The sequence below is a fragment of the Nyctereutes procyonoides genome, unplaced genomic scaffold (assembly GCF_905146905.1).
Source record: "Nyctereutes procyonoides isolate TBG_1078 unplaced genomic scaffold, NYPRO_anot_genome, whole genome shotgun sequence".
NCBI lineage: Eukaryota > Metazoa > Chordata > Mammalia > Carnivora > Canidae > Nyctereutes > Nyctereutes procyonoides.
Genome location: NW_026575124.1, coordinates 2115397 through 2129886, shown reverse-complemented (window position 1 = coordinate 2129886; position 14490 = coordinate 2115397). Strand labels below are relative to the sequence as shown.

Sequence of the window (14490 nt, the reverse complement as noted above, 5' to 3'; positions counted from 1 at the left end):
ATTTTCACTCTATTTTGATGAAAAGAAATTATTAATGAAGATTCATTAATCTTTTATGTTAAAGTTTGTGTGTGGGAGGGGGTGTTAGTTGTTTTAAGGTATTTTTCCCTATTCCTGAAGCCAAAAATTACATATTCTCACCACAAAATTTCAAAATGTCACCTTTCACATTTGTGTTTTTATCCATCTGCAGTGATCTTTGTGTATGGTGTGAGAAAAGAAATCCAGTATTTTTTTTCATATATCAGTAATTACCCTGGTACAATTTATTGAAGTGTTCCTCCTTCCCCCAATAATCTATCCTACTGTATTAGGGTTTTATGTGTTCATGGATCTATTTTTGAGCTCTCAATTTCTTTGGTCATTTTATTTTTTTTCTCAAAGCCAGTATCACATTATTTCAGTTATCACAGCTTTAAATAAAACTTGATATCTCCTCACCTTATTCTTGTCTGGAATATTTTGGCTGTTCTTGGCCCTTTACTCTTCTATCAATTTTAGTATCACTTGTCAAGTTCTTCAAACAACCTGTTTGGGTTTTGATTGGAAGTGCACTGAATCTATGGATCAACTGGGGGAAAAATAATCATCTTTATAATACTGAGTTTCTGTTATCTATGGACATAGTATTTATTTCTCCATTTATTTAGATCTTCCTTAGCGTCTTTCAAAAATCACTGTACAATATTTTTCATAAATGTCTTAGACATCTTTTGTTAGATTTATTCTCAGGTATTTTATTTGCTGATAACATAAATGATATATTTTTAATAATTATTTATTTACCCAACCATTGCTGATGTAAGGAAATACGATTTTTGAAAACGGGCTTTATATTTAGCAGCCTTATAAATTCATTACTTCTAGTAATTTTTCTGTAAGTCCATTTTAAAAAATAGGCAATTCTGTATAAAATAGTTTTCTTTCATTTAAATTCTTGTATTTGCCCCCTGCCCTTTTCCTGTTTTACTGAATTGCCAAAGATTTCCAGTACAACGTTGAAGAGAACTGTTTCTTTTTCAAGCTTTCATACTTTGTAGATGATTCTACTGGGTATTCTAAGCAGATGAATATATATTTGCTACTAATAGCAGTTTTATTTTTCCCAATTTTTATCATTTTTATATGGTCTCTTCATCTTTGATGATTTTCAATGACATCCTTTTTTTTTTTTCCTTTGAATATAGTAGATAGATTAACTGAAGACTTCTCATATCTCATTCTGTTATCTGCTCTTTCTGCTGATTCTAGCTCCTGAAAGGTAGTATGGTATTATCTGAGACTTTGGACTCTGAAACATGGACATGTGTGTTTCAATCCTACCTCTACCACTTACTAAATAGTTTAATCTTGGGTGAAAAACTACATTAGGGGTTGGGTAGTCTGTGATTTTTCAACTTATATTTGTTAGAACTCAACGTATGAGAATTTGTTAAAGCCTGGGTTGAGATCGCTTTCTTCCAAAAAGTTAGGGCACTTTGGACCCAGACCCATTTTTAAATTATAGCTCTTAAACAACACAGGTTTCAACTGTGAGTCTACTTATATGCAGATTTTTTTCAATAAATATAGCACTGTAAATGTATTTTCTCTTCCTTATGATTTTAACATTTTCTTTTCTCTAGTTTACTTTATTCTAAGAATACAGTATATAATACACCTAACATACAAAATATGTGTTAACCCACCGTTATCAGTAAGGATTCTGGTCAACAGTAGACTAAGTTTTTGGGGAGTCAAAAGTTATACATGGATTTTCAACTGGGGAGAGGTCAGCACCCTAACTGGTGTTGTTCAAAGGTCAATTTTATAACTCTCAGTTTTGGGTAAAGCACTTCTTGGGTGTTGAGTTCAGGAAAAAGAATCTCTGATCCATTTTCCCAGCCTGCACAAACCCCAGGCTTTGTCCCTGGTCCCCACCGATTACCAAAGCTATCCCAATCACAAAGATTTGAATTTATCTGTAAAGTATATAGGGGCTGCTTCAGTGCTTATTAACCTCATGGTCTTGTGCTTCTGGTTCATTTCTAACCTCAACAGATAGCTCTTCTAATTATTTAAAGGGGTGGTTTTTATATTTTATCAAGCTTTTTTTTCTTAAGATTTATTCATTTGACAGAGAGAGAGAGCACAAGCAGGGGGAGCAGCAGGCAGAGGAAGAGGAAGAGGGAGAAGCAGGTTTCCTGTTCAGCAGGAAGAGGAAACAATTCCTACTCTGGATGTGGGGCTCGATCCTAGGACCCTGGGATCATGACCTGAGCCAAAGGCAGACACTTAACCGACTGAGCCATCCAGGTGCCCCTCATCAAGCTTTTAAAAATATTATATAGCTGAGGTCATACTGTCAGAAAGAGAAGTCTCATTCTAGTTAATTTTTAACAAGTCTTTTTGGTTTCCTAGGTACACAATCATATCATCAGCAAAAAAAATACAATTTTTCTCCTAGTATTTACACATCTTAGTTTCTTGTCTTAGTGCACGCATCTGCTAGAACCTCCAAAATAACATAATCCTGCCATGTTACCAAGTTCATTTACAACGATATCTGCTCTTAATTTTTAGTAACGAAACATTTTATCCTGAAGTAATTAAATGCATCTCTCTGGTCCTCTTATAATAATTTTTATTGCTCTAGAAAATCATCCTTTTATTCTGGTTTTCTAACTGATTGTTGAGGAGCTGAAAATAGAATCCTATTGTAATTTTAAAAACATTTTTTTTACCTGTGGATATCTCCCCTTTTTGGTTCCTAATATAATTTACTGGTATCCTTTCTCTCCTTTTTTTCCCTTGAACTCACTGAGAAGGCTACTCATTTTTATTTCTCAAAGAACTGGTGGTTTTTCATGGCTGATGTACATACAGCTATGTTTAAAATACATTTAAAATGAAAATAAATGTTTCTAGAGGTTAAATCACTGCTATATATTCATGGGTAAAATTAATTTTTGAGGATCATTTCTGCATCCATCACTTTTTGTAGAAATTCTTTCCTCTTCTTGCTGTCAATGGCTAGCAGCAAATTATTATTTTCATTTAACTTTTGTCAGCCCAACAAGAACAAAATAAATTGAAAAGCTCTGCTTAACAGTACTATTCAAAAGATACAATATATGAAATAGAGAGATAAACAATGGAATGCAGTGGTCCACTGGAAATGAACTAGATATAATCTAACACTCAGTTTAAAAAAAAAGGCGTATATAACCTCTCTTCATTTTTTAAAAAGTAAGCTCTATATCCAATATGGGGCTCAAACTCACAACCCCATGATCAACAGTCATGTGCTCTACCGACGGATCCAGCCAAGTGTCCCTAACCTCTCTCATTTTTAATATGCACTTCCAGTTAGCACCTGGTTATGTCTTGATATTTATAAAAACATTACCCATTCTGGCAATACAATTTTACTACCTACCTGTTTTTCATCAACCTTATTTCTCTTTTCAGTTGGGGGTCATCTGTTTTAGTTGTCTGAGATGTTAGAGTCACAGGGGAAGTCATCACCACAGTTTGTGGTAGTGAAGTAGCTGAAGGTGTGGTACGGATCTGATAAGTCTGCATATCTCCTGATGCAGCTGTGTGGTCAAAAGATTGAGTTAATTCGTAAGTGTCTTTGAAAGTACATTGGATGTTTTCTATAGACATTTAACCATACTTACTTTGTACAACCACTTGGTTGCTGGGCACAAGTATTTGCTGTCCATCAGAGGTCTGTGCATATTGGAGAATTGTTGTACCTTGCTGAGTACTGCCTGAATTTGTCATGGTTAATGTTTGAAGTCCCTGTACTCCATCTGTGCCTGGACTGGCCAGTTGTAAGGCTCCATTTGGGGCAATGGCAACTTTAACCAAAGAGAGAACATAGCTTTTGTAAGGCTATACAATACACTAAATTGCAAAGGATTGGTGAAAAAAAACCCTAAACACTATTTATTAAAACAGGTCTGAATGCAGTTCCACTTGATAACTGTTGACTACTTTGAACTATATGTAAAAGAAATAAAATGGCATTTATCTGTAAAATTTTATAGTTCAGATGCACCAATCTTAAATTTAGTCTCAAACTACAATATAACTGATTAGTCAAAACACATTTTAGGTTCCATGAAGCACCACATGCTAATTGCTAATGCTGTCACATTAATTCTGGTGCAGTAGGAGAGGGTATCAATAGCTAGCTTTTAAAGGAAAAATAAGTAGAAGGAAACATTAACATAGTTTGCAATTTTTATACAAATAAGCTGTAAAAAAACCCCAAAAAACCAAAAAACCAAATAAGCCGTAAAGTTGGGCAGCCCCGGTGGTGCAGCGGTTTAGCGCCACCTGCAGCACAGGGTGTGATCCTGGAGACCAGGGATCGAGTCCCACGATGGGCTCCCTGCATGGAGCCTGCTTCTCCCTCTGCCTGTGTCTCTGCCTCTCTCTCTGTCACTCATGAATAAATAAAATCTTTTTTTTAAAACACACACACACACACACACACACACGCGCACTCACAAACAAGCTGTAAAGTATTTTTGTGTGTGTGTAAAGTTCTTTTTTTTTTGTGTGTGTGTGTGTGTGTAAAGTATTTTTGAATAGACTATGCTTATGGAAAATTTTGAATAGGATTGAAGGTTATATAATGAAAACATAAATCTTCATGCTGTTTCTGAGCTCTACTTTCCAGTGGTAACCACTGTTAAAATGTACTAAATGTTACTTACCTAGGTGATATTTTAAAAATGTAATCTATTCAAGTCACTTCCTAGAGAAGATCACCAGTAAGGTATGTCATGAGAAAGCCCATTTATAGATCACATTACTATATGCCCCCCAAACATTTTTCAATAAATTTCATTTATGTTAATATTTTCCTCTCAAACTTTATTTTTTAAAAGTATTTATTTATTTATTGATTGATTGATTGATTCATTCATTCATGAGAGATCCAGAGAGAGAGAGGCAGAGACACAGGCAGAGGGAGAAGCAGGCTCCATGCAGGGAGCCTGATGCAGGACTTGATCCCAGGTCTCCAGGATCACACCCTGGGCCAAAGGCAGGCGCTAAACCGCTGAGTCACCCAGGGATCCCCTATATATTCTTTAACTATAATTTATTCATAACAAATTTCACGGAAAGCCTACTATGCACCAGGCCCTCTATACTTGGTGTTTACAACTATGAACAAGACAGAGTTCTTTCCCTCAAGGAACTTATCCTTGAGAATAGATCATAAATAAGCTGATCTTTAATTATATATAATCTATAATTAAACTAACATGTTTTTTATTTTTTTTAATTTTTTTTTTAATTTTTTTTTTATTTATTTATGATAGTCATACAGAGAGAGAGAGAGAGAGGCAGAGACACAGGCAGAGGGAGAAGCAGGCTCCATGCACCGGGAGCCTGATGTGGGATTCGATCCCGGGTCTCCAGGATCGCGCCCTGGGCCAAAGGCAGGCGCCAAACTGCTGCGCCACCCAGGGATCCCATAACATGTTCTTTTTAATAATCACATATAAATGCTATTAAAAATATAAGAAAGTTAACCAAAGACCGTATTTTAAGAAGAGTGGTCTCTGTGAGGAAGTGACATTTAAGCGGAACAGGAGTGAGGATGTAAGTCATGTGAGGCTCTGGGAGAAGAATGTGCCAGGCAGTGGGGATAACAAGCCCAAATATATTGAGGCAGAAACAAATTTCATGTGTTGTAGAAACAGCAAGAATGCCATTCAGTGGCAGATGAGATTGGAGTTGGGTAAGCAAGGCCAGAGCCTGGATGTTAACTTACCCTTGTAGAACTTATTCTAGGTGTGATGGAGCGTCACTGGAGGATCTAGAGGAAAAGTGGTGTGATCTAATTGACATTTTAAATAAACTGCTTTGGCTGCAGTATGGAAAACAATGACAGCATGAACAGAAGCCAAATAACCAATTGGATGTCCACCAGTGCTCAGATGGGACATAGATTTTGTGGCAAGAGTCAACTAGACTTGAAGAACAGGACTTAAGAATGGAGGAGAGGGGGCAGCCCTGGTGGCTCAGCGGTTTGGCGCTGCCTTCAGCTCAGGGCCTGATCCTGGAGTCCCGGGATCAAGTCCCACATTGGGCTTGCTGCATGGAGCCTGCTTCTTCCTCTGCCTATGTCTCTGCCTCTCTCTCTCTCTCTTTCATGAATTAAAAAAAAAAAAAAAAAAAGAATGGAGGAGAGGGCCATCTGGGTGGCTCAGCGGTTGAGCTTCTGCCTTTGGCTCAGGGCATGATCCCGGGATCCAGGATCGAATCCACATCAGGTTCTCTGGGAGGAGTCTGCTTATGTCTCTGTCTCTGTGTCTTTCATGAATAAATAAGTAAATCTTAAAAAAAAAATGAATGGAAAGAGAAATCATTTACAAATAGATAGCACAAAGAATTCTGTGAGGTGTAAAATTCTAACTTGATTGTGGTAGATCTGTCAAAGCTCCAAAGTAAGCATATCACTTACAAGCTGTGTGACTTTAGGGACATGATCTAACCTCTCTAAGGCTTTATGAATTTCCTCATAAATTGATAATTGCCTACCTCACAAAGTTGTTGTAAGAAGTAAACACAATCATGCTGAAAAAGTACTTCGCATTGTTTTGGTACAAAATGCTATTCTTCAATTATCCTCACCATTAAAGCAGGACAGTCTTCTTCATTATGACTATACCCCACTTCTTTATGAAAAAGTTAAGTTTTTGTATGTCCATCATGTAAAAATTTATTCCTATACGTACTGTACTGTCCACTGCTAGTTTGATAGATGGGAGTCGGAACGGACATAGAAGTGACAGCAGAAACGCCAGGGTTTTCTCCGTCTCCTTTTCTGCCCCGTGTATCTTCAGAAGATAGATCTTTCAAAATTTTTCTGTGAAAAATAAAACTCTATTAATTGGTAATGAAGACAGCTCTATACAAATAAATTGCTCTATTTTTTTCAATCTCAGGTTAAAAGTACAATAATCTACTAGACATCTATAAACTCTTATGTCAGGGCACCTGCATGGCTCAGTCTATTAAGTGGCTGCCTTTTTTTTTTTTTTAAGTTTTTTTAATTTATTTATTTTTTTATTTATGATAGTCAGAGAGAGAGAGAGAGAGAGGCAGAGACACAGGCAGAGGGAGAAGCAGGCTCCATGCACCGGGAGCCTGATGTGGGATTCGATCCCGGGTCTCCAGGATCGCGCCCTGGGCCAAAGGCAGGCGCCAAACCGCTGTGCCACCCAGGGATCCCAAGTGGCTGCCTTTGATTCAGATCATGACTTTAGGGTCCTAGGAGTGAGCCCTGTATTGGGCTCCCTGCTCAGTGGGGAGTCCGCTTCTCCCTCTCCCCCTGTGCTCTCACTCTCAAAAGGTATGAAATGTCTCATTCCCCTAAAAGAGATGCCTCCATTGTAAGGTATTTCATTAATTAATAAGGATAGTATTCATTTTCTTTTTTTTTTAAAGATTTTATTTATTTATTTATGAGAGACACGCAGAGAGAGAGAGAGAGAGAGAGAGAGAGAGAGAGGCAGACACACAGACAGAAGGAGAAGCAGGCTCCATGCAGGGAGCCAGCCCAGTGTGAAACTCTGGACTCGATCCTTAGGACTCCAGGATCAGGCCCTGGGGCCGAAGGTGGCACTAAATCGCTGAGCCACCCGGGCTGCCCTACTATTCATTTTCTAAATAGTGACCTTCACTTAAAAAAACCAAATTCAAAAAAAATTTTATTTTTTCAACCAACTTTTATGAGAATAGAAACCCGTTTTTAGAAACAAGAAAATCAGAAATACTATAAAAAAGCCCATAGTATTAGTGATAAATTGTTTTTATTTATGAATGATCTTTTTTTAAAGTAAGCTCTACACCCAATGTGGGCTCTAACTCACAACCCCGAGATCAAGAGTTGCATGCTACACTGATTGAGCCAGCCAGATGCCTCAATAAAATCCCATAGGTATCCCTCAGACTTGATAAATGGGACTTTGACAGGGATACAGGGATAGATAAAGAGTCCTTGCTGAAAAGAAAGATCTTCCAAAACACAATTGGGGTAGAGGGACATATAAACATTATTTGTTTCTAAAGAAAAACAAAAAAGAATGAAAACAATTTTACTCAAGAATTCTATATTCATTGTAGAAAAATCAGAAAACTGAAACTCTTGTGTGGAAGCCACAAAAAGTCACAAAGGAGAAAAAAAACCCAAACCCTTAGCATTGAAAAGGATCTTTCATTTATTGATGCCAACCTTCCAGCCCAGGCAGGAATTCCCCAACATTCCTAACAGCCTCTATTTCCAGGAATAAGGCATCAACAGCTTCCAAACAGGCAATCATTCAACTACTAAGCCCTTTCTTATTTAGACCCAAAGCTGGTTCCACCTTGTGAAGCTAGAGAAATTTAAGCTTAACGCTAACTCTATATCCATGCCCTACTCTGCAGTATTTGACAATTGCTACAGTTCTTTGAGACCAAGTAATTCCAGTTCTTTCAGCTCTTCTATGATGTATTGAAAATTGTTCTTCAATATGGTCTCCTTACTCTGGACAATCTTCCCAAAAGAGCTAATACAATTGTAGACTATATTAACAGTTGTTCCACAGAGAGTAAGAGAGGTAGCAGTCCTATAGGACTCTGTGTTAGGCATTTGTACAATGGTCACACTAGTTCCTAAACCTGTTTGTATATCAGAATTGTCTGGAGAGTTTTACTGAATCCACATTTCCATCTGGTCCCCCTAATGGCTGAGTAATCCCTTTAATGAGATGCCTGCAGAGTCTTACACAGCCAGCCTATCATGAGACTGTGGAATGCTGTGCCAGTTCTTTTTCACTTTTAAGTTATTAAACATTTTGAGCATAAAGAAAAGTACAGAAATTAAAAAAATACCTATGTACCATATACCAAGAATCAATAGATGGTAATACATCCTGCAATCTCACCGAACTCGTTAATTCTACTTCAGTGCATTATTTAAGATTTCCTATATATGAACCATGTCATCTGCAAATTATTTTTTTCATCCCATCCTTTCCAGTCTGGATGCCTTTTATTTCACTTTCTTGCCTAACTGCCTGAAAACAATGTTAAATAGAAGTCATGAGAGTGGACATCCACAGCCTTGTTGCATTCATTACCTTAGGGAGAAAACATTCAGTCTCCCACCATTATATGCTGTTGGCTACGGGCTTTTGTAGAGGTGCTTTATTAGGCTGAAGAGCTCCCTTCTATTTGTTTCATGAGCATTTTTATCAGTAAATGGTACTCGATTTATCAAATGCTTTTTCGGTGTCTGTTGAGATGATCTTACCTTTTTTTGTTCTTATTCTATAAATACGATGTATTACATCAATTGATTTTCATATGTTAAGCCAATCTTGCATTCCTGAGATAAAATCCTACCTGATAATCATGTATAATGCCTTTTATATGTTGTTGGTTTCCGTTTGCCAAACTCCTATTTTGCTAGGGATCTCTGTGTTTACATTCATGAGGAATATTGGGTCTGTAGTTTTATTATCTCTTAATTAGTGGGTTGAATCCATGTCTTTTTTTTTTTTAAATGATTTTATTTATTCATGAGAGACACACAGAGAGAGGCAGACACATAGGTAGAAGTAGGCTCCCTGTGGGGAGCCCGATGCGGGACTCAATCCCAGGACCCCAAGATCACGCCATGAGCCAAAGGCAGAGACACTCAACTGCTGAGCCACCCAGGTGTCCCGAATCCATGTCTTCCTAATATAATTAATGATATCACTTGATCTACCACTTATTTGCTTTTTTCTTTCTTTCTTTTCTTTTTTTTTTAAGACTTTATTTGACAGAGAGAACCAGAGAACACAATGGGGGGAAGTGCAGAGGGGAAGCAGATTCCCCAATGAGCAGGGAGCCCGATTGGGGGCTTGATCCCAGGACTCTGAGATCATTACCTGAGCCAAAGGCCATGCTTAACCGACTGAGAGACCCAGGTGCCCTGCTTTCTGTTTTTAAAGAGTCTTCTGGGGGTGCCTGCCTGGCTCAGTCAGTAGATCGTGCAACTCTTGAGTTCAGGGTCATGAGTTCAAGCCCCATGTTGGGCACAGAGCTTACTTAAAATAAAGTCTTCTGTATTCTCTTGGGTTTTTTGAAGATTTTTCAGAACACCATTTTAGGGGTGGCCTGGGTGGCTTGTTGGTTAAATATCTGTCTTCAGCTCAGGTCATGATCCCAGAGTCCTGGTATCGAGACCCACATTGGGTTGCCTGCTCAGCAGGGAGTCTGCTTCTTTCTTTGCCCCTCACCCTGCTTGTGCTCTCTAATAAACAAATCTTAGGAAAAAAAAAAAAAGAACTCCATTTTAATTTATCATATATCTGACTAAATCTCTTCATATAATTTAGTAATTGCTCTAGAGAGTTATAATACAGATATCTTGTTGACTTAGAAACACTATTTTACCATGTTAAAGGAAGCTTAGAGGGATCCTTGGGTGGCGCAGTGGTTTGGCGCCTGCCTTTGGCCCAGGGCGCGATCCTGGAGCCCCGGATCGAATCCCACATCGGGCTCCCAGTGCATGGAGCCTGCTTCTCCCTCTGCCTGTGTCTCTGCCTCTCTCTCCCTCTCTGTGTGACTATCATAAATAAATAAATATCAAAAAAAAATTAAAAAAAAAAAAAAGGAAGCTTAGAAAACTTATCACATTGAGTCTCTTTTTCTTCCCCTTTATGTTATAGTTGTCTTACATATTACATCTCCATACACTGAAAGGCCCATCAGACAATGACATCTTCTCTTGTCAACCAAACATAGCTTAAAAAATTCAGTAAGTGGGGCGATCCCCAGGTGGCTCAGTGATTTAGCACCTGCCTTTGGCCCAGGGCATGATCCTGGAGTCCCTGGATCGAATTCCGCATCGGGCTCCATGCATGAAATGAAGCCTGCTTCTCCCTCTCTCTCTCTCTCTCTCTGTCTCTCATGAATAAATAAAATCTTTTAAAAAAATTCAATAGGCAAATAATTCATTATACTTGTCCAGATCTTGCTGTTGCTGTTTCTTCATTCCTAACCTTCCAAGTTTCTGTCTTAAGAGCTTTCTTAGCAGTTACTTTAGAGCAGTTCTGCTGTCAATGACTACTCTTAGTTTTCTTTCATCTGAGAATATTTATTTCACCTCTTATTTCTGAGGGATATTTTCACTAGTTACAGAATTCTGGATTAATGATTTTTTCTTTCAACTTTTTTTTTTTTTATGATAGTCACAGAGAGAGAGAGAGAGAGAGGCAGAGACACAGGCAGAGGGAGAATCAGGCTCCATGCACCGGGAGCCCGACGTGGGATTCGATCCCGGGTCTCCAGGATCACGCCCTGGGCCAAAGGCAGGCGCCAAACCGCTGCGCCACCCAGGGATCCCTCTTTCAACGGTTTTAACATGTATTTCATTTCCTTCTGGCCTCCTTGGTTTTGATGAGAAATCTGTAATGATTCACACTATTTCCTTTTATTTTAAAAAAAATATTTAAAGAGATTTTATTTATTTATTTATTTGACAGAGTACGCACACAAAAGAGGGCAGGGGGCAGGCCGAGGGAGAGGGCGCCACCTAGGCATCCCCACACTGTTCCTGTTTTTCTCTGGCTGCTCACAAGAGTGTTCTTTGCCTACAGTTTTCAGAGTTTGATTATGACCTGTTTGGGTAGGGGTTTCTTTGTGTTTATCTACAACTTATGTGTTTGTTGAGCCTTTTTTTTTTTTTAAAGACATTTGAGAGAGAGAAAGAGAGAGAGCGTGCGCACATGCATGCAGGGAGATGAGGGAGAGGGAGTCTCAAGCAGACTTCAGGCTGAGCCCAACACAGGGCCTGATCTCATGACCTGAAACCAAGAGTTGGACACTTATCTGACTGTGCCACCCAGGCACCCCTGCTGAGAGCTTTTTTAATCTGGGTTTCACCAAATTTAGGAACATTCCAGCTATTGTTTCTTTAATATTTTATCTGTAGCATACTTATCCTTCTCCTTTGACTGGAATGACATAAATGTTAGAACTTCTGGTATTGTCTCACAAGTCCCTGGGAATTAGTGAATTTTTCTAATCTCTATTGTTCAAACTGGATAATCTCCAATGAACTATCTTTGAAGCTGACTATGCCCTTATCTTTACTCTCCTACTGAACCCATCCAGTGAGGTTTAATTTCTGTTACTGTATTTCTCAACTATAAAACTTCTATTTAGTTCTCTTTATATCTTTTACTTTTTGTGAAGAGTTCCATTCATTTCAGGAGAATTCACACTTATTGGAAATATTTTAATAATAGCTCCTGAAATTCTGTCATATAATTCCAACATCTGTGTCATCTAGGAGATGGCATCTGCTGACAGTCTTCCCATGCAGTTAAGATTCTCCCAGGTTCTCTGCATGTCAAGCAACTTGGGACATTTTCAAAATTATATCAGACTTTGTGGTCTCAGGTTCAGAGTCCCTTCCTGCAGTATCTAAAGTAATGGGTGTACCTTAGTTTTCATGCTTCTGTTTCCCACTCTGGTTTCAGCTCGCATATTTGTATTGTTAAAAAGAAAACCACAGGCCCCAAATGCCGTCTCTTAGGCCAAGTCCCCAACCTAGGACTTAATACCTAATCTAACTGCAGTTTCAACTTCCTCCAGAGAGGCAGTCTTAACTAGTCAGCTAGAAGTTTTCAGGTCAGTGCCAATGAGTGCCACATGGGCCCTCTCTACCCACCAAAGAAGGCAAGGTAATCTGCATCATAAGAACCCCTGATCTTGGGATGCCTGAGTGGCTCGGTGGTTAAGTGTCTGCCTTTGGCTCAGGGCATGATTCTGGAGACCTGGGACTGAGTCCCACATCGGGGTCCCTGCATGGAGCCTGCTTCTTCCTCTGCCTGTGTCTCTGCCTCTCTGTCTCATGAATAAATAAAGAGACCTTGTCTGTAAGAGTCCTTTTCATTTGCTACAACTGTCCTGCCCCACCCTTCTTCCTATAAAAAACCTTCCATTTTGTACAGCTCCTTGGAGCTCCCCTCCACTTGCTAGATGGGTTGCTGCCTAATTAATTTTAATAAAGCCAGTTAGATCTTTAAAATTACATGGCTGAATTCTGTTTAACAGATTTGATGGCGTCAGGATCAAAACAGAACTTCAGGCAGAATCTAAGGACAACAATAAGCAGGCATAGAGACCCTCAAACCCTTCAGAGTTCATCTTTCTTGCCATGTCTTAGGGCCTTTGGTAAGGTCCCTCTCAGTTTTAGCTTTGCTCTTTCTGCGTCCAAGCTACCAATCTGACTTTGTAGTAAAGGGTTAATGTGTCAGGCTAGACTGACAGGAGGTTCTAAAGGAGTACCAGTCTTTAATCCTTGGTTCTGCCCACATTTCCACCTTGGAAGCCTTTCCTAGTTCCAGTCCGTGGGCTGACTTAGTTCACACTGGGAATTGCTGGTGGTATACAAAGAATTGCCTTGGCTTTAGCCACGCACAGTGATATGTTTTGGTTACTGCTAGTGTGTTGAGGTGCATGTTTGTTTTGTGTAAATAAAAGTTCTTGTTAGTGGGGATTTCAGAAACTGAAAAGCCACAAGAATGGCTGGTCACAGGTCAAAGCATTCAAGGGCTATTAGAGCAGTTGCCACCTAACTCAAAGACTCCCAATGTTAGTATAAGCTGGTCAAGGAACAGGTGAGATTGACACCAGTTTCTCCACCAGCCTCAAGAAAACTTCCATGCAGTGAGGTACAGTGAAAAACCACCCATGAATCTCAATCCCACAGCAAGTCCCTCTTTGGTATAAGTTTGGCTCTGAGAAACCCAAAGGCCTAAGTTAAAAGAGATGGGATTCTTTTATCTACAGAATTGAGTGTGTCATATTCTGGCACACCTGCTTATTTTATGTCTAAGAACTATAGTCTGGAAGTTATAGATACCTAGCAAGACTTAAAAAAAAATTTTCTTTAAACTAAAACAACGTGGAATTAAAATGGCTGTTATGAGGAACATTGAGACAAGATCATTCATTTAAAAATTGCACTTGAAAGCAAGGGTTGCCTGTTTTCATTGGCAAGGAGCCTCCAATAGATTTCAAAGTTCCAAAATAGTTTCATTAAAAGATTCACGTCAGGGCAGCCCTGGTGGCCCAGTGGTTTAGTGCCGCCTTTGGCCCGGGGCGTGATCCTGGAGACTGGGGATCGAGTCCCACCTCGGGCTCCCTGCGTGGAGCCTGCTTCTCCTTCTACCTGTGTCTCTGCCTTTCTCTCTCTGTGCCTCTCATGAACTAAAAAAAAAAAAAAAAAAAAAAGATTCACAGCAAAAAGCTAATGAAAAAGAGCAAAGATATCTACAACAGGACTACTAAGACTGATGTAACTCCTCCTGCTCCCTTGTCCTTTGAGTATCCCTCTTAGTGAGCTTCCATTCTGAACCACCTTTCTGTTCTTTTTTTTTTTTTTAATTTTTATTTTATTTTATTTATTTATGATAGGCACACAGTGAGAGAGAGAGAGAG

At 39.0% G+C, this 14490-nt stretch overlaps 1 protein-coding gene across 13 annotated transcripts in view; it reads right to left on the bottom strand.

Annotated features, from left to right (window-relative positions):
* Positions 1-14490, bottom strand: part of ATF1 (activating transcription factor 1) — a 74460-nt gene that overhangs the window by 5386 nt on the left and 54584 nt on the right. For all 13 annotated transcript variants that reach the window (XM_055337010.1, XM_055337009.1, XM_055337015.1 and 10 more), the window contains 3 exons: positions 6744-6874; positions 3663-3845; positions 3419-3578 (listed from right to left, as the gene is read on the bottom strand). In XM_055337010.1, the coding sequence (XP_055192985.1) occupies positions 3419-3578; positions 3663-3845; positions 6744-6874 (474 nt within the window). The remainder of the gene's footprint in view (positions 1-3418; positions 3579-3662; positions 3846-6743; positions 6875-14490) is intronic.